Source organism: Acanthopagrus latus, chromosome 21 (genome assembly GCF_904848185.1).
Source record: "Acanthopagrus latus isolate v.2019 chromosome 21, fAcaLat1.1, whole genome shotgun sequence".
In the NCBI taxonomy this organism is placed as follows: domain Eukaryota; kingdom Metazoa; phylum Chordata; class Actinopteri; order Spariformes; family Sparidae; genus Acanthopagrus; species Acanthopagrus latus.
The window spans coordinates 9,208,721-9,228,173 of record NC_051059.1 but is presented as its reverse complement, the minus strand read 5'-3'; the positions used below and the strand labels follow the sequence as shown (position 1 = coordinate 9,228,173).

The 19,453-nt window shown below is 43.7% G+C and overlaps 2 protein-coding genes across 10 annotated transcripts; one reads left to right on the top strand and one right to left on the bottom strand.

Annotated features, from left to right (window-relative positions):
• Positions 1-59: 59 nt before the first annotated feature.
• On the top strand, positions 60-6,378 carry fam78ba (family with sequence similarity 78 member Ba). Its single transcript, XM_037084664.1, has 3 exons — positions 60-1,323; positions 1,513-1,792; positions 3,278-6,378. Exons 1-3 carry the CDS (start codon positions 986-988, stop codon positions 3,518-3,520), a joined length of 861 nt encoding a protein of 286 aa, XP_036940559.1. The 5' UTR covers positions 60-985; the 3' UTR covers positions 3,521-6,378.
• Positions 5,819-18,776, bottom strand: slc35a3b (solute carrier family 35 member A3b). Of its 9 annotated transcripts, XM_037084655.1 has the most exons (11): positions 18,731-18,768; positions 18,543-18,652; positions 18,330-18,413; positions 14,491-14,618; positions 12,234-12,486; positions 11,911-12,065; positions 10,124-10,246; positions 9,768-9,942; positions 7,989-8,107; positions 7,748-7,881; positions 5,822-6,730 (listed from the first exon to the last, which is right to left on the bottom strand). In XM_037084655.1, exons 4-11 carry the CDS (start codon positions 14,569-14,571, stop codon positions 6,637-6,639), a joined length of 1,134 nt encoding a protein of 377 aa, XP_036940550.1. In that variant the 5' UTR covers positions 14,572-14,618; positions 18,330-18,413; positions 18,543-18,652; positions 18,731-18,768; the 3' UTR covers positions 5,822-6,636. The 9 variants fall into 9 exon arrangements, with proteins under 9 accessions (XP_036940552.1, XP_036940557.1, XP_036940556.1 ...); XM_037084657.1 differs by lacking the exon at positions 14,491-14,618 and adding an exon at positions 17,856-17,946 and having other exon boundaries at positions 5,819-6,730; positions 18,543-18,776; XM_037084662.1 differs by lacking the exon at positions 14,491-14,618 and adding an exon at positions 17,856-17,946 and having other exon boundaries at positions 5,819-6,730; positions 12,234-12,327; positions 18,543-18,776.
• Positions 18,777-19,453: the final 677 nt, after the last annotated feature.

Sequence of the window (19,453 nt, the reverse complement as noted above, 5' to 3'; positions counted from 1 at the left end):
GCAGGCTTGTAGCCCCGCCCGCGTGCACTTGTTATTTTTTTTCAATGCAGAGGTCGGGTGACGCCCCTCCCCTGCCTCTCCAGCATCAGCACCTCCAAACCGAGCGAGGCGACCCGCGGCTGGGGGAAAAAGGATGCTCCGCGGTCCGCGATGCTTACCAGCTCGAGGAAGCGCGGCGACGGCACGGCTAACCGAGGGACGCTCGAGCCGCTGGGTATAGTCGCCGCTCTCTGCACGTTTATGCTGCCTCGCTGCCTCCATTCATGATGCACCATTCATGCATCCCCAAGAATGGAAGCACACCGCGAGGACGAAACATGAAATTAGCCTGTCATAGCCGCGCGGTCTCGACTTTATAAGACGCGTCCTCGCTCGTTTGCTGGAGCCGCCTCTCATGTAGGTCAAGGTGATGAAGAGCCCGATTTTGTCTTTTGAGGGCGCCGCGCGAATGTAGGGCTGATACGGGAAAGCCGAGCAAACAAAAGGCATCCAGCAACCCCCCCACCCCCCCACCCTCCACTGACGCACCTGGCTGCCCTGTCGCCACTTGACATGACAGCGCAGAGCCAGGAGCAGAGCAGCAGGATCAAGGGGCACCGACGTGCAGCCGGACGCGTGGACTCGACAAGGATCAGGGGAGCCTCCGGACACACGGCGGAGCAGCAGCAGCAGCCCAGGGGAGGCCGGATTGCAGTTTCTGGGGACGAGCGCCAAGGGCAGTGCGGCAGTCAGCAGGCAGACCGGGGGGAGGAGGCTGCGGAGATCTGTGATACTTCCCCCCCCCCCCAAAGGCCCCACTGCGCTCTCACCTCCACATCATCCTGATCATATGATGCTGGGTGCTTTTAGGTTTGATCAATGTTGACTGTGATACTCCCCATTATTTCCTCCCCTTTCCCCCCCCTTTTCCCAAATAATCAGCGATGATTGGCAAGTAAGAGATTAGATCTGCTCTTCAGGAAAGGGTGGAACCCAGAGGGGACCGATGTGCATACTGGCCAGGTACCATTTGCTCCCTTCTTCTCTGGTTTTGCTCATTTTGCTTGTCGCCGCCTGCACTATGGGCTGTATTCAGAGCATCGCATGCAAGCCCCGCATCAAACGGGAGAACATTGTGGTGTATGAGGTGTCGGCCTCTATTGACCAGTGTCCCACCATCATTGAGGAGAACTCACCGATTGTGCTCCGTTACAAGACGCCTTACTTCAGGGCCTCAGCCGGGGTTGTGATGCCACCAGTGCCCCGGAACGAAACCTGGGTGGTGGGCTGGATCCAGGCTTGTACCCAGATGGAGTTCTACAACACCTATGGTGATATTGGCATGTAAGTGCACAGCAGACCCCCATCGGATAAGAACTTTTTTGCCACTGGGTGAGCTCAGTGTGTGTGTAGATGTATATTCTGTTTGGATGTGTACACATCTCTTCTCTCACACACACACTCAGGAAAGCCTCAACCTTACCAGTGCCCCAAAAAAAACCTCTCACTCTCCCCCTCTGTCCACTGCCGCAGGTCGAGCTGGGAGTTACCAGAGCTGCGAGAGGGTCGGGTCAAGGCCATCAGCGACTCAGATGGCGTCAGCTACCCCTGGTACGGCAACACCACCGAGACAGTCACCCTGACCGGGCCCACGTCCAAACCGTCCCGACTGACGGTGAGCATGAACGACAACTTCTACCCCAGCGTGACCTGGGCGGTGCCTATCAGCAACAGCAACACGCCCATGCTGACCCACATCACCAGGGACCAGAGCTTCATCACATGGCTCGTGGCCATGAACTCTGTCACCAAGGTAGGGGCAGTAACAGAGAGAGAGGTCTGACAAGTTTGTTCCCACATGCATCACACTCACATCTTAATAAATCACATTATTATTTTTCTGGGAAGTGTTCTGCCCAGTTCAAAGGAAGAGCGCCGGCTGGGAATCTGAAGAAACTGCTCCTGCATTACACACACACGCACAGACTGACTGTGGTGTTATCATCTCCGCCTGCACTTTTGCTTTCTGGTGTTAAGTTACATAGTATCATCGCCCCCCCCCCCCCCCCGAGTAAAGCCCCTGCATCACCCATCAGTTAGTACAGCGTTCAAGTGCTGTGTTTGTGGAAGAGTTTGATTTTTTTTTTTAGGCTGTTACAGCGAGATGTCAGGCTTGTTTTCTTCTTTGTTGGTAGAAGAAGAGCGTCTAGGAGCATCTAGGGACAGAAAACTGACATTGAACGTGGATGTGATGGCCAAACCTTCTTCTACCTTTATCAAAGGTCCAGCATGTGGCATTGAAATGTTTTTACTGTACCGTCCCTGTAGTTCTCCGACACGCTTGGAAGAGTGTAGGAATGTTCAGTTGGTAGTAATCTGCAACCTCACAGCATAATGCTACTAAATCTTACACACGGGACCTTTAAGATAAAACAGTATTTAACTAGAATGACAGGTCAAACAGTCCCCTTTAAAGGTGCAATATGTGAGAACTGGCCGCCCGTCAAATTCATCAAAAAACAGAGAGCAGCATCTCACCAGAGTAACCGCAAACTGCTGCTAACTGCAGCTGCCATTAGATTCTCAGCTTTGAGCTCAGAGCACTGGGAAGGTGTCGGTGTTAACGCCGCTAGCACAGGAGCTTTGGGCCGGGACGCGCCCAGGCTAGCTGGTTAGCATGCTAACTTATGCAGATGTCTCTGCAAAGCAATAAATCGCTGTCGTCATGACAAAAACTGATTTGTTATTTTTTGAATGTTTTCTACTGAAATTCTTATGCATTGAACCTTCAATTCAATCAAGCCTAATCCAGTAAGAAACTCCACAGTTTTGTATCACTCATAATTTACAACTGCCATAATTTAAGATCACCAGATCTATGATCCACATCAAGTTGTACTCGCTCATAGATACCAGCCACCTGAAAATTAAAAGAATGAAAACGCCTGATCTCACAAAGTGGGGAAAAAAAATTCTGTCCCTTCATCCAGGTCTGAACCAAAAGTAATGTAGTCTATTCTAGGCCGAGACCCACCCTCCATCCAGGTTTCATGGAAATCTGTTCAGTCGTTTTTGTTTAATCCTGCTGACAAACCAACCAATCAACAAATGGACATGGGTCACAAAGTGATACACTGTTTGTTAGGCTGCACATTCACTACACATCCATTAGCAGTGGAGGTCATAACGCACAATCAGCTAAACAAAACACTCAAATGTACTTGAAATAGACCGAACCAGCCACACACATATAGACAGTATCAGCCGTTTTAACACGATGCTGCCCTCCTCCTTCCAGGAGCGTATCGTGCTGCAGACGGTGCGGTGGCGGATGCGGGTGGACATTGCCGTGGACCCAGACATGCCGCTGGGCTCTCGGGCCTCGTTGGTGGGCCGTCCCTACCAGGAGCAACCGCACATCCTCAACTACCAGGAGCCCATTCCTCCCAACGCGCTGGGGAGGCCGAATGCCAACGACGCCCAAGTGCTAATGTGGAGGCCGCGGAGAGGGGCGCCACTAGTGGTCATACCGCCAAAATAAGAGCGTCAAACTGTCACACGGACTAAAATGTAATTGTTCCCAGTTGCAGAAGAGGAGGGATGAAGGTGATGAAGACGTGAGGCCAGTCAGAGCAGAGAAAACTGAAGGTTTCGCTGCGCTCAAGATGCCAGTGGCTCATTATCCCTGAAAGATTTAAGTGGACTCGTCGAACAAGCCAGAGTGGATGTTACATCTTGGACCTGACACAGTACGGTGTCAGAACAGAAGTCTACATCGAACTTGAGTAAAGGGCCCGGCTTGCATCAAGGCTCGTTTGGCCCCTTGACAAGTTTTGGACCGTATTTAAGAGTTCTGCCTGCTTTTAAGCGAAGAAGGAACGCTGTTTTTTTTTTTTTTTTTTTGTTTGTTTGTTTTTTTTTAGATGTACCACAGAGGTGTTAGATCACAACGAGCCCTGCATCCTGCATCCTTATGTAGATCTTATTGCATGAGAGAGTGAGAGAGACACACAAAAAAACTGTCCTTGAGAAGTTTAAGAATAGCATTTGTTTTGTATAACTTGATACCTGAAGACATTTTGATTGAAAAGTCAGCCAAAAAAACCCCTGCGGGCTGCTTAAACCTCGTCGGTGCCAACAAAGGCCTTTTTCAGCACACTCAGTACCAGAGTTAAAGGATGTATTCAGAAGATTTAAAAGAGACAAAGTATTATATGGATCTTTTTAGTTTAAGATTAACTCATGCATCAATCAGATTGTATTAAGAGCACCCACCTTGCATAAAAGTCTGGAAGAAAAAAAAACAAACCTGCTGTAGTTTTCTCTTGACTTTTGCTAATACACCAACATGTTTTCAACTCATAGTGCAGCTGATCTTGTATCCAGACGGATGATGAACTCTCAGAGAGATGAGCTGGACCCGTTACCGCATTGAATAAATAACATCAGCTATGCTTTTAATAAGTGAGGTCCAAATGACTTGGGACAGTGCCATACAACTAATTTAAAACAATAGGGGTGGTAGCAGTCGAGGCCATGCATATTGCAGCTGGATCGGGGCCCAATTGTACTCCTACCTAACCTAATGTAGATTTGATGTGGCACTAATCAGGCCGTGTCGCATTACCGAGTTACATAAATCTAACTGCAATCAGGGAATTCAAATGTACTCTTAACAGCTTCCTCGGTGTGGAATTAAACCAGACTGCATTTTGAAAAGGATTTATTTGATTCAGTGCCGTTTTTTTTGTACGAGGTCGTATCACAGTTTCTCCTCATATCAATAAAGTTGCTGTATGTAGTTCTGGGGAATCCGTTTTGATCAGGAGAGAAAGATCTTCATCGACTGATTTTATGCTTAAAGAAATTAAATAAACTCTCTTTGTTTTCTCGACTGAATAAACTGCTTAAACAAACTGACCTTAAAGGACAACAAGATTCTTACTGTTTTACTCAGTCTATATGTGGCGGACCCTGCCACCTTTCTAGCTTCAAACAGTGTTCTGGGACCTTATTTTTGTCTGAGAACAGCCTGTTTATTCAGTCATGGAAAAATAAAATCAATATTTCATTTACTTTTGTGTCATCACCTCATTAATATTATAAATGTAAAAATTATCGTTCCCCAAAACTACATAGCGCCCCTTTGACATGTGTTAGTCAGCAGCAGGTTTCTGCAGATAACCGCAGATAAACCTTCCCATGTCACGGCTCTGGTCTGTCCAGTGGCTCATACTGGACTCCGTCCAAGTCCCTGCCTGCCACTCCACGCATGAGTCACATGACTCATCCTCCATCTGTGCTTCTCTCCAGGTTCACGCCTCACCTTCCCATCTGCCCGCTCCTTTTTCTCCCCTTTCTGTCCACCTCACGACACACGCACTCCAACCGATTGTACTCATTTGCTCTTAAATCCACAACTATGCAACTGCTGTCTGTCTGACAAAACTGCCAAAATAGGAACAATGGGTTGTTTTTGTTCATCTGCCTCAATGCTGTTTTTACTTGTCAGGGACATTGTTGAATAAAAAAAAAAAATGGCTGTCACTACCAATGCGAAATACTCAAAGAGGTTAAAATAGGTTATATTAATTCAGTGTGTCTACACATGTCAGGGCACCGCAGCTCATTCAGCCATCTGTTGCTATAGAGACTGGTTTAGTGTTTCTGGGTGCACTGCAACTGGAACGGGAAGAAAAAAGAAAACAGTTCAAAGTATTCATGGGTGTGCCTAGCTCTGTGTGTATGCAAGTGTGTGAGAGTGTGCACACACGCATAGTTACAGCCTTATTTATCCATCCATTTCACTTTGAAGTAAGAAAAAAGATCAAGGCAGAGCTGGTTGTGTCCGCATGAAAGATGCTTTAATTTATGCATTTGTTCTTCTGTAAAAGACCTTCGTTTTGCATTTAAATAACAGTCGAGCAAGTGCTTTTGATATAAATACTCAGACTGTGAGCAGCAAGGTCAGAGCAGTCATATCCCATCTCATCTCATCGAAAAAAGAATATTCAGCATCTTTGAACAGAGGTAATCTCTCCTCTTTGCAGCAAGTTAGTTCCTCGTTCCACCACTAGATGGAAGCTCTGTCATGGATTTTCCAACCCTCTCATCACCGTTGATACCCTTTTTGTTTTAGAAATACACCCATTTTCCTCACATCCCATAGCATATAAATACACAAGCCATGCTTTCATCCTGACCACAACAAGATCCCTTTAAACATACAAACAGTGCATTTCCATGAGATCATTTAGTCATACAGTATGTTAGATTCACTGCAACATTGTTTGATGATATGTTAAGTTAGATCTACAGTACTCCTGTCAGTATTTTATAAGAAAAACCTTAAAAAAAAACACACACACACACACACACACACACACACACACAGATATATTAACATCATCAATCACCATATTTTGTGCAAAACAGCATATTTCCAGAGGAGTAATTAGGCTCATCCCATCTCAGCAGTCTCCTGCTGCAGCTGTTTGGCAGTAACAGCTCTTATCATTATCTTATCAGCTCTTCCATGTTTCCCCACATCGGTAATTCCTGCCAAAATCACTGTCACAGTTCACAGAGCCCTGCTCAGTCTGTGCCGGGTGCCAGTTGTCTCCTCTGACAGGTAGCATGGTTAATCGAGGTATGTGGTTATACTTTGATGGCACTAATGCTGACAGGTTTGCGATCGTAGCCATAAAGAAACGTTGCAGTTATAACCAGCAGCGACCCTAGGAAAAAAAGACTGAGAGAGAGGACGGGACGGAGAGAGAAGCATTAGAAATTAGAATGCAATAAACAATGAATGTAATGTCATGTAGTCTAAAGCTAAGCTTTCAATGCAGTCGGCCAGCTGTATATGGCTTAATGCTAATGGCAAAAATGTTAAAGGACAAGTTCACCCAAAAATGAAAATTCAGTCATTATCCACTCAAACTATTCCAGAGGCCACAAGATCCCAAACTGATTTGAAAAGGAGTTACAAGACTTGGATTATCATTTTTTTTGTTGTTTTTTTAAAAATACATTTTATCCTCATCTACTTCAGTTGTTCAGGAGAATGCTGCAATGCTGTTTTGTTGAGAAGCTCCAGAAATGGCTTGTGGACCACGAAACAGTCTCTGTCTGCTTGTGGGTGAGCAGATAATGACTGAATTTTCAGTGCTGGATGTACTGGATGTAAGGTTGTTAGCATTAATTAGCATTAAAAGGTATAGTGTGCAGGATTTAGTTGTAGTTTGGTGGTTGTAGATTGTAACTCATGAAGTACCCCTCACCTCATGCTACCCCTACCATGGGCCCTAAAAATGTTAAAAAAAAAAAAAAAAAAAATCTGAAAGGCCCTCTCTAGAACCACTGCTTGTTGTCTCTGTTCTGGGCTACTGTAGAAACATGGTGGGCGCAACACACGGATAAGGAGCTACCCCTTTTGTAAATATAAAAGGCTCATTCCACGGTGACGTAAACACATACAAAGTATGGCTGAGGTTGATAGTGGAGTCACTGGTTTTGACGATGTTGCTAAATGCTGAGTCAGGGGATCAAAGTGATCATCCAAATCTTCACAGAAATCCATCAAATAGTTACTGAAATATTTCACTGAAAACCACAAATATCAACCTCATGGTGTGTTAGAGTAAAAGTCTGGTAGTTGGAGCGAGTTAGTGGGATACGTCACCTGGACACCATGAATGAACGCGTTTATTTTCTGCAGATGAGATGAGTAAGTGAGATGAGTGTGCATGAGTGTGTATGTGTTTACCCAGTGGGATTAAAGTCCTCCAACAGGAAATATGAAATGACTGCAGACGTGATGATGGACACAGAGGTGGCGAATCCTTTGAGGATGTTGTCTGCATATTTAATGACCACTGCGACGACCAACCCGCCCAGAGCCTGCAGGCACAGAATACTGTTTGAGAGGCACTCTGCACACAAAGTGAATACATGACACACAGATTTAAGTGATACAGTGAGAATATAAAAAACATAACATTTCAAACCTGTAAAACAACAACTGTGTAGGTGATGGTGTTGTAGCCCTGAAACATTCCAGACTCTCTCACCCTCTGGCCGTCGTACACTATCATTCCTGCCAAGCCAAACATAAAGCCAAACACACCTGAAAGAGACAAGGACAGATTAAAGGTTTTGTTGACACACACACACACACGCACACGAGACCGTGTTAGTTTCATCAAGTTTGACAGGTTCTTCTACCCATACCTGTGCACCTAAACCCGCCTTTAACTACGGCTCTCTCTCCCAGACTGCTTTGTTTGTTCATATTTGTGGATATAATGCTCATTGAATTTAAAAGTTTCAATAGACAGAGTCAAAGAGAGTCTATTATCCTCCGGCCCTCTGCTCTGTGCTCATCATAGAATAAGATAACCTTATTTAGACAAACTGTTCACCGAGAAACCTAGATCTTGATGACCTGTCAGCTCATTTGATGAACACAGTTCTCTTTAAAAAAGAACATATGTGAGGATGTTGCCAACCAAATCATTTCCATAAGGATCAAATAACAGGTTATAATAAGATGTGTGGAGGATTTGATGAGAGGAAAACTTGCTCTTAGTAGTGAGCAATTTAATATTAACTGCGTAAAAGTTGAAAGTGTTGTCTCATCCTTGCTTTTATACCATCAGCCTTGAAGCTTCTCTTGTCTCCAAGTCTGTCTTGGGTTCACCAATCAAAACATCATGAGCCTGATTCCTATGTTGTTTGCATCTCACATCACAATTTATAGAATTTAGGTACCAACCAATAAAGACAGTTTCCATGTTTCATGGAGAGTTTCAGTTTAGTTTATGATTCCACTCAAACCAATGGCAGAGTTCAGTCAGACACAGATAACCACGTTTTTTTTTTTGTGGTTTTGCCTCTTGGAGCCTTTAACAGTGGCTGGAAAGCTGCAATTGTACTTCTTGGCCTGCATCTTGTGTGATTCCACTGAAAAATTTCCAGTGAAAAACGTTTTATTTTTACTCAGAGACTATTTCTACACAGGAGAGTAGAGGAATGATGGAGAACTTCATTGCACGGTGCAACAACAATCACCTGAAGCTCAGTAAAAGCAAAAGGCATGCCCTTGTGGTGGACTACAATTTGTAAATATGGATGTTGCAGCAAAGAAGTGACAAACTTAGAGAAATGGATGCTTTACACATGTCCTCAGCCCAGCAACACAGTAGATCTCTACAACTAATAATATGGGTTTGTATTCAGATTGGAACATCTATTATATTGTTCATTTATCATCTGAGTTCACAAATTATTCTTAGTGAGTAATAACAAACTAAAACTTTCTTTTTCAGTTTCCTGTTGCTGGTTGGTTAGATTTAGGCACCAAAAATACTTACTTACTTTGTTAAGGTTTAGGAAAATATGGATACAATTTCGGATTTAAATCTTTTTCCCAGAAGATGCAAAGCCGTGACGTTACAAAAACACGATTGGTCAGTTGTAAAGATGGTCCAAAGACAAGTATAATTTTTTTCTTCTGGGAACAACACCTACATGAAAATATATGATCATGCCATTTTGAGTATCTGGCAGTGACGTTGCAATCTAGTGGCATGACAAAAGAGGAACATAAAACGGAGGCTTGCTCCTAGAGATAAGAAGAGACATGTTGCAAAAGTGATGTCATCATCAAAGTGATTTTCTCAGACCTTAGAAACTTCCGTCCAAGCAAGAGTTTAAAAGAAGCCTTCAAGTTCAGTCAACACATACTGTCTCATTCCAGCAAGCGCACAGAGGCTGTAGTTACTCACCCAGCTGTATGTTACGGAGCCACACGCTCTGTTTACTCTCCTTGAGGATTTTCTCAAAGTAAACTCCTGCAAAGCCGCTTGACACACAGGCCATCAGCACAGCCATCAGTCCCACAAACTGGGAGCCTGCGGACAAATCCTTCTGCTCAGAGTCTTCTCCAGTGTTTGTGGGCCACTGTGGAGGTTGGAGTAAATGCAAATGCAAAAGCAGAGGACTTAAAATCTGTCAGATGTTATGTAACAAAAACATCTGATGAGGGAATTAAGCCATACTAATCTCACAGAAACAAACCATGTTTAGAAATCAGCTAAACCTGTGTATTTATAAATTGCTTAGGGACTCTGCAGTGTGCTACCTGTACTAGAGTGACTCCAGCCATGAGGAAGAGCAGTGCCAGCCACTGGTAGAAGCCCAACCTCTTCCCCAGCATGGAGACAGTAAACAAGGCTGTGGTGAGAATCTTCAGCTGGTATGTGACCTATGACAGAAAGTCAGGTATATAAATATGACAGAGAAACATGACGTATATTACAAATCTGGCAATGTCAGCTCAGCCTTTGGCCTCATTGATCAGGCCACTAGAGATGAGGAAAGTATTGTTTTTGTCCTGACGGACCGCAGCTTCCACCCACAGAGGAGTGTTGGATAAACTTTTTTATGTCAAGGGTGGGAGGGATCGGTTGTAATGCTTCCTGCTTGCCTCAGGGTTCTGGACGAGTCCAGGTCCTGGAGAGATGGCAGATTGCAGCCAATCTGGTTCTTGAGGAGTCTCAGGGCTTTCTGCTCAAAAGGCGTGTCTGTAAGTGCTGATCTTGAGTCAGTGACATATAAAAGTGGCAGGCTGATCAAGGCTGTGACCAATGGTCAAATTAACAGCCGTACATACTCTCTGTGCGTCGTACCCCACTTCCATCTCGGGCGACTCGGCACAACTTTGCATAGTTGTAAATAAGCACGGCATGGTTTGACTCAGCCAAATGTGCGGATGGAAAAGCCCCACAGGTGCTGGAGGATGACGGGGAGAGCCATGGTGACCACATTTTTCACAGACCTGTTGGCTCTGTAGGTGATCTGGAGGGGTCCAGGAGTGGGTCGGTGATGGCTTTGAGGCTGGACAAAACAAGACGCGCAAATGACTTTTTTAACCACAAACTTTAGGCCAGAAAGACCTGTTGTCCTTGAGTGTTTGGGGATGGGGATCCTGGTGTAGAAACACGGCATGTCTCCAGTTAGGTATTCAAGACGTCTGAACACTCAAACTTTGGGTTTAGAAAGTGCTTTAAACCGGGCACCATCTCTGGTCTGGTGGTGGTCTTTTGAAACGCCTGTGCAAGATCCCTCTAAATAACAGAGTCAGTGAGGCGGGCAGACACCCAGGCTGCTGTTGATGCTACTGACTGGGAAAACATCCAGGTCAGTACAGTCCTTTTCAAAGCTTCACTGCTTTAATTTCCACAAAACAAAGCTCAAAGAACTGGAAGCCTGCATGCTGCAAGGCAAAGACTGTAGTATTGATACACATGAAACGGAAGATGAGGAACAGTCTGTTTTTCCTTCTAAGGAGCTGACGATTATCAAGTTTGCTCTACAATCAGGGCAGGTTGCACAGAAATAGTCTTGGTAGTCCACACCAGCAAAGATGTACAAGGAAAGCCGGCATGTTTCTCTTCCGGCACGTCATTTAATGAGCACATGACGGCAATTTTTACCTGAATGTAAAATAGTTTAGATAGATAGATAGATAGATAGATTAGATAGATTAGATAGATTAGATAGATAAAATAGATAAGATAGATAGATAGCTAGATAGATAGATAGATACCTGTTCATCCCGAGGGAAATGACATGAGAGAAGTGGGTAATAAATCTCCTGCAGTTACTCTCATAATGTTCATGAGCTCTTCTTCTGGTGCAAGAGCTCCAGGCACCACAGCAGAAAACTGAATATATACCAACACACTGCCACTGTCATTACTGTCTATTGAGAAAATCTTTTTTATTGGTTTGGAAAGGATAAAAAAAAAAATGTCCCCTGATACCTACTGAGCTCTGTTAATTCATGCCTACACAGGACAGGAATCTTTAATTATAGAAATACACACACACAAACAGTGAACTTGAAGCAGCACATTCATGTGTCACCTGATAGGTGGCTGCGTCCAGGTTGGACAAGGCAACATAGAGCAGATTGTTCTGCAGTGTGTAGATCCCTGCAGGAATGGCCAACTTCATGGTCTCCGCGGGCTTTTTCACAATCTCCTCCTTCAGCAGCTGGTTCATGGCCTGCACACTGAAGTCTGGCGGTGACAGAGAGTGTGTTGTCAGTAATTTGACCAAGGGACCACCCACGGAGAGGAGAGACAGAGCCCTCCTCGTGTTAAAAACGCTGGGGGGCATTTATATGATATCTCGTACCCAGCAGAGTCAGGTCGATAACTTCCCCTCCCCTGACCCTTGCCACTTACTGGTCTCCCTGAAGACGAGGAGGATGCAGGCCAGGATCTTGAGCACCTCTGCCGACACCACGGCGGAGGAGGCCAGGTAGCGGGGACCGTCTTCCTGCAGTGTGCGGGAGTAGCGCATAGTGAGCACCAGCGAGGTGGTCTGCAACACCAACACCCCCAGAGACATATACTTCAGCCTCAAGGAGTGGGAAGGGGAGGAAAAGACCATTGTGGAGTACTCCTTGTTTGCGTCCAAAGGAGCCTTTGGAATCGACTGGAAGAAAAACGAGACAAAATCAGCTAGAAAGTCCAACCACGGCTCTGTCAGAGAAAAGAGACACACCCCTATTAGCCGGCCCCTACCAATCTCGGGAGCAGATTCAAGTGCCCTTGAGCAAGAAAAACAACTTCTGCTTAAGTAAAACAGTTTGATGTCACAAGATGAAGAAAACAGCTATGAAGGGATTATGAAAGTCAGTGTCCGGGTGGGATAGAGAGCCAGAGTAAACGTCTAATACATTAGAGAGCATAAAGAGATGAGAGAGTAGCGAGCGAGTGCAGAACAATCAGGAATGCTGGTTAGTAATTAAAGGGTAGTTAAACAGAGAGTCCAGCCTCAGGCAGTGTGGGGCATTCCTGTGAGTTGCCTGCAGTCCTGGAGCACATAAAACAAAGATCAAAACAGCAGTAAGAATACTGGGGGCAGAGGGAAAACTGAGTTCAAAACTGTCACCTTTTCTGTACTTAGTGTGGAAGTCAGTTCTCTAGAGAAACAAAGTAGTGACTCAGAAGTGGAAGGGCCTGGCTATTCATTGGTGAGGATGAAACTGCATGTGAGCAGCAGAAACCACAACTGTTAGTTTCCCTTTACATGAACACATCTGATTATTCTTTGATTATCACAGTTATGTGAAACTTTTGATGATTTATTCAAAGTTAGTTCTGCACATTTAAATGTTGTTTCATTGTTGTGTGTCCATATAGGAAGGTGGATTTATCCTCTGAGGCTCTTCAGCTGAACTACATCAGATGCGCCAACAAATATTTAACACACCACCTCCCAGAATTCTCCTGTTTTCTTGTCTTTCTATGGAATGTCCAGTAACTTCCTTTGCCATCAAACTTTATAAGGAATAATAATGATGTGTTTTATGATGTCACCCGGGTGGCTAGACTGTGGGGGAAACAACAATCAACCCATCAGTCACCGCAAACTGTCATGCTTTACAACCCACAACCAATTCAAGGGGTGTGTGCGCAGCCGCTCTCTGTGCAGGTAGACAGCCAACTTGTACTTATTTCTATTCAACGTGGGTGTTTGCTTTTTAATAACATTTGATTATGGCTGACACCGGTGTAACACTCTGTGGAAGTCAAATCCTTTACATGAATTAAGGAACCAATACCGAAATGTGAAAAAAAAAAAATCGATTACATGTAAAGCTCCTACATTTAAAATCTTATTGAACAATTAATTGTCTCACAATATTTTCTCTTCTGAAATTTAGTGCATTAGAAGTATTAAGTAACAGAAAAATGGAACTACTAAAGTAAAGTACAAGTTCCTTCACACCAATGTAACAATGACCTTGACACTGGCAGTAAGCACATTAACTAAAATACTGTATTCACTACAAGTTTTAGACACTTAAATTGACGTTTTCCAATGTATGCTTCTTTAATCTTTTACTTCACTATAGTTACTCAACAGCTTCACTGGTATAGACACTTTTAAAATTATGATTTAACCTTGAACACACGCATAAGCCCATTAAGCAAAAGCAATCATAAAGATTACGCCAGCGGTTCTCGGCCTTTATTGGTTCGTAAGATCTTATAAAAATGGTTGGAATTCCTTGTCATATTTCAGATGTCTACCAACCAAAGACCCCCAAAGACCCAACCAACCAACCCACTACCAAACAAACAATCTCCAAACGTCTCTAAATGGTTTCATTTGAATGATTTGATGCCCAAAGTGTAAACAACTCTAATATTTTTCAAAAAAGGTCAACATTTTTTGAAAAAGAAAAAACATCACAGTATTCAGTATTTACATTTCAATAATGTAATACAACGCTATACATTTATCTGTGATGGAGTACTTTTTAGGTTTATATAATACGTTTGATGTCATTGATACTGACACAGTTTGTATCTCGTGTTTTAGCCCAGCTCAACAACCAAGAGAAAAAGAGCACACCGTGGTGGTTTAGTGTTACTGACAACCTATCACACGTGGATGTTCAGGTTGTGAGATGCAGAAGATAATTATTACCATTCTTGCATCTCTGGTGTCCTGAGGGCTTGCTGTAAGACAGTCTTCAGTCATTTCTCTTGTGTTTCCGGAGTCAAACATCTTATCTCTGAACAGTCAGTGCCGTCACTTCCACTTTACTTCGTTACCTAATCCAAATGCGTTGGAATTGCAAAAATCCATGTGAGCAGACAGCAGAATATTCAAAAAAAGCAAAGCATACTGAACTTCTGTCCCTCTGTCACTACAGACTGTGCTACAGCCCCTTACTAATGGAGGGAGGAACTGGATTGTTTGCATTGTGTGGTTTTTAAACAGCTCCTTCGAACACTAGCCTCCAGTATGTCACTACCACCTTATCACATACAAAGATCTGACTGATAAAAATACAGGTTTTTCCCAGTTTGCATTTCATCACTACATTACTGTCATTTCAAGCACACACACACAGCTGGAAAATGACTTGGAAGTTTATCCGCTATCACTTTAACTAGCAAGTTAAAAATCAAAGTCCACAGAGCTATGACGTGTAGCGGTCATATCATTTCTACTGTGCAGAGTATCCAGTGCTACTGGAGAGAGGATGTACAACAAGCCACAGAGGCCAAAGAGGTGTAAACAGAACAAGAGGTGTGGTGTGTTCAACACATTGACCTCCTTATGTGGCAGCTCTGCTGAGCAGAGGGGCATGGCTGCACAATCACCCTCTGTGTGTGTGTGTGTGTGTGTGTGTGTGTGTGTGTGTATGTCCTTCTGCACACCCCACACACTCACCTCCCCTCTCTTTAGGCACAAGAACACTATGGACTTTCATTTTCAGCTGCCAGCAAACCAACGATCGTTGCTTAAATTTACCTGAGACAACAAGTTCTGATGGTGATCCCAAAGTTTTCAAATGTTCCAAATCTGTCAGGCTTAATTTGTGAGGTTGAAGTCTTTTACCGCTTTACTTATTTCCAGTTTCTGTTGCTTTATACTTCTACCTCACTACATTTTAGAGGGAAAAATGTGTTACTTAATTTATTGGACAGCTGAAGCCACCACCATCTCTAAAATGGTTATCAGTCTGCATATAATACAAATACAGTTATTCTTTGTCTTCAATATTGACATAATAGTTAAGGCAAGACAAGAAAACTTCATACCCAAAGCGCTTACACGTTACACAGACAAAAGGTCAAGACACTAATAATGCAAACAACAGAAGCAAACAGGTTCATGCCCACAGAGTAAAATAAACAAAAGAAAAGAAGTCTTTAGATTGGATTTGTCATTACTCAACACTGTCAAGCTTCACTGTGTTTATTTTCAGTCAGGCTCGTACTGGGTCAGGAGATCTGATAAGTATCTTCAACCTGAACTGTTCAGTGATTTATCGAAGAGTAATAGCATTTTAAAAAGGTGTTGTATGTAAATCATCAACTAAAATTATCAGCAGAATGTGAAGAAATAACAGTTTTAATATTACGACAATTATGTATAGTGCTGTGGCGATATCTACTGAAGTAAGCATGTTGACCAACTAACCCTGGCATGTCCTAAACACCAACACTCCTCCAGTGCTCCAAGCTCCCAGTCTGGACAGCTAGCTTCATGGCAATCTGAGCTAAACAGCCAACAGTAATTACAGTGAGGAGCAGTTAGCCGTTACTAGTTATCTAGTGCTATGCTGCCCCCCCATTTGTTTTGAGCATGAATTCGACAAGTGGTCCAATTCTTACATACTGCACCTTTAAAGATGATTCACAGCAAGTGCAGGGCAGCAACTATATGTGATGTCACACATCATGCTCGTAGGCCCGCCTCTTATGATCAGTTTTTTTTAGTGTGCACAGAGAATTGACACTTTCAGCAATCAAACTCTGTGTATACCTTATTCTACATAATGAAAGTCAATCAGAAGTATAAGGATTACTAAACCAAGTCAGTGTTGTGTTAGAGAGACCAAACCTGTCAGACAAGTCTGTCTATTAATATGTCGTCACCATCAGTAACAAAGGCAACAAGGAGGTTCAGCAACACAAGGACAAAGACTTAAGCCTAACCAGACCAGGTTAAAAATCACACATAACCTTAATAAGAGTGGTCTCTATACTGCGGTGGGACATCAATCCACACTGGAATATCATGGTAGTTATTCACCGCCATAGAGCTGCTGAGTTGTCTGACTACAGTACAACTTTCTCAATAACCTGACCAATAAATGGCAGGTTTGATATGAGCATGGAGTAATTTAGTACAAATGCCTCCAGATAAGATTTTTTTTTTTTTTTAAAAAGTGGTTTGATTACTGCAGTTGTCAGGGCAGTGAAATGGTGACTGTTTTTGATATCATCTATAGCAAGGAAACTAAAAAACCTGGGGGTGCCCCCAACTTCAAATATAAAGCAGTGATATTGCTCTCTTGGACGCCCCTATGGCATTCAAACATGAACAGGGGCCCTCTAGGCTTCCACACACTGGTGCCCCACCACATGTACCTGGTTTCCTTTCAGCTTGGTTTGCCCGCTGCCCGCAAACATCCTAAGTCTATCACTGCACGTTACACTTGTAGGTTGCTGAGTTTATCGGCGGTACCAAACAGTAGCAATCTTAGTGCTATTAAGATACAACACACTCCACAACCGCGAAAAATAATTTCTCTTTGAATGCAACAGAGGCCCAAACAGTTGGATGTGTGCCAAACACCCGCAGGTAGCTGTAACTCCACACACACACTGCTGGCAAACTTTCACAGAAGTAAGTGAAAAAAACAGAAATGCCCTGACCAGCCCAGCTCCCCTAAACCTGTCACAGATGATGAGTGTGGCCCTTTAACACAGATGTTGCACAGAGCACTCTTCCAGATGTGTCAATCTCACCTCGCTTTGTTCAAACCATCCTGCCTCTTTCTCCAACATGTTCACTGTCCGAGCGTCCTTTTATGAAATCCCTGCACTTTGAGGCGAAGTCCTGACAGGCCCCGTCTATTCATTCACTGTGAGCTGCCGAGCACCATCTCAGGCGAAAGGCGTTCTGCTGTCAAACCTGACAGAACTGTTGCTCACAATGCATTCACTTCAGGTCAAACAATAGGACCAACTCCTGATAGAGGCGTGTCTACATTCACAAACAAGGAGGGCGGCATGCATTATATTTCAGCTCCATCAAAACTGGTTTTCTTTGTACCTCAGCAGTACCTTTTGTGTGTGTGTGTGAGTTTTATTTTACTTTTTCAAAGCAGATGTAGCATCAGATAACACAGAGAGCGGAGCCTGTGGCCCCTCTGGGACAGCTCTGTAATAATGAGTGTAGCCCCCATTCTGAGAGTTCAACACACTGGACAAGATAATGCAACCTTAGAGACACAAACAGGTCGAACGGCAGATGTGTCAGTTAAAACTTGCCTCTGGTGCTGTTGTGGAAAGACGATCGGAATGAATGAGTGTGTGTGACAACATTTAGTTGTGGCAGCAGGCTGCAGCTGGTGACGTGGATCTGCGTGGTAAGAGCAAAACAACTTGATTGGACTTCCATCACCAGGAAACAATGAGACGTTTGTTTTAAAGGGAGGTGACTTGAACAAATATTGCACTGAACAGCATCATCAGGACCCGGATCCGTCTGGAGAAAGAGAGACTGAATGAATTTCAATCTCTCCAAAGCCTGCATCAATTTATTTGCTCCTCTGATGGTGATCAGTGGCTTCCCGCGGATAATAATGCCATCATTTGCTTAAAACCGTCCCTGAAGTGGTCACGGCAGACTGAAAGTAAGTAGTGGCTTGAGATACAGACTCGTATTTATTAATTACTGGGTGTTTAACCGGACTGATGGAAGAAAGAAGAACTTCTCAAACTCTCAATCACACAGTAACTTACCTGTCGGACTGACTCTCAGTTGAGGACGTGGATCAAAGTGTCCGGACACTCAAGTGGCTGGATGATCTTCTCTCGTCTGTTCTTCTATACGCAAAAGAAAAAAAAAAGAAAAGAAAAAAAGTTCACCGGATCGTCACTTACAGCCAAACTATGACCAGCCTCACAGTAAAGTCTCGCAGCTATAAAGTGGAAATATACTATGAGTGTACCTACAGCAGAGGGGACGGGGTCTCACACGCACGGAGCCGAGCTCTAAACGTATGGTGACACCTGCTGGAGAGGAAAAAACTTTTCCACTCTTTTAAATTCTTCATTGAAATACACTAAAGAGAAAGAAAAAAAGATAAAGAGCAGCCCTCTCATCAAACTTTTTTAATCTTGCCACACGGACGTTTTGGTACCGATGCTCCTTCCTCGCCGAGTACTGCGGCAAAATCCCAGTGAAACCACACAGGTGTGCCAATTATAGGTTGTCCAAAACTGCACAGCCGACACAGTCCGGTAGGGGGAGCTGAGGGAGCGCAAAGGACCTCTCAGGGTCCAATACACACAGAACAACATCTCAGAACAGATCACGGTGTCACCGGCAAAACAAAGCACTTGTTTGTATCACAGGAAAAAAATAAAATAAATCAAAATACACATAATGAGAAACCAAATCATAAAAAAGGAAATAACCTAAAGCTACCAAAATTGGAAGCTTTTAAAATGTTGACCCACAGCTACAGTCTCACACCAAACCTCATTGAAATTTGTTGGCATTTAAGACAAACAAACAAATTCACAAACCACAACATTAACTCCAACATGGCACTTTAATTAAAGATGTATAAAATAAAACAACAGCTGTACAGTACATGCTTTTGATGAATTTGGCTGTGAGCTGCCCTGCTCCAAATACTCCAAAGCTAGCAGCGTAAGCAACAGAGCACAAGCTCACAGTCTGATACAGACCGCTAGCTTCACAGCTAAATGAACTAACTGGCTAACGCAGCAACAGCCAGGGCAATTAAGGGTAACTCTGGTGATACATAGCACCCTGTTTGTTACATATTACACCTTTAACTAATTGCATAATCACAGTACATTTCAAGTTATTGTACATTAGTCTACAAAAGTTCCAT

Coding starts and splice junctions, on each gene's coding strand:
- fam78ba (XM_037084664.1), top strand. CDS start 986: ATGTGCATACTGGCCAGGTACCATTTGCTCCCTTCTTCTCTGGTTTTG. Junction 1,324..1,512: donor ACCTATGGTGATATTGGCAT/GTAAGTGCACAG, acceptor CCACTGCCGCAG/GTCGAGCTGGGAGTTACCAG. Junction 1,793..3,277: donor CCATGAACTCTGTCACCAAG/GTAGGGGCAGTA, acceptor TCCTCCTTCCAG/GAGCGTATCGTGCTGCAGAC.
- slc35a3b (XM_037084654.1), bottom strand. CDS start 14,571: ATGTTTGACTCCGGAAACACAAGAGAAATGACTGAAGACTGTCTTACA. Junction 10,247..11,910: donor TGGACGCAGCCACCTATCAG/GTGACACATGAA, acceptor TTTCTGTCATAG/GTCACATACCAGCTGAAGAT. Junction 9,943..10,123: donor CTGGAGTCACTCTAGTACAG/GTAGCACACTGC, acceptor CAACCTCCACAG/TGGCCCACAAACACTGGAGA.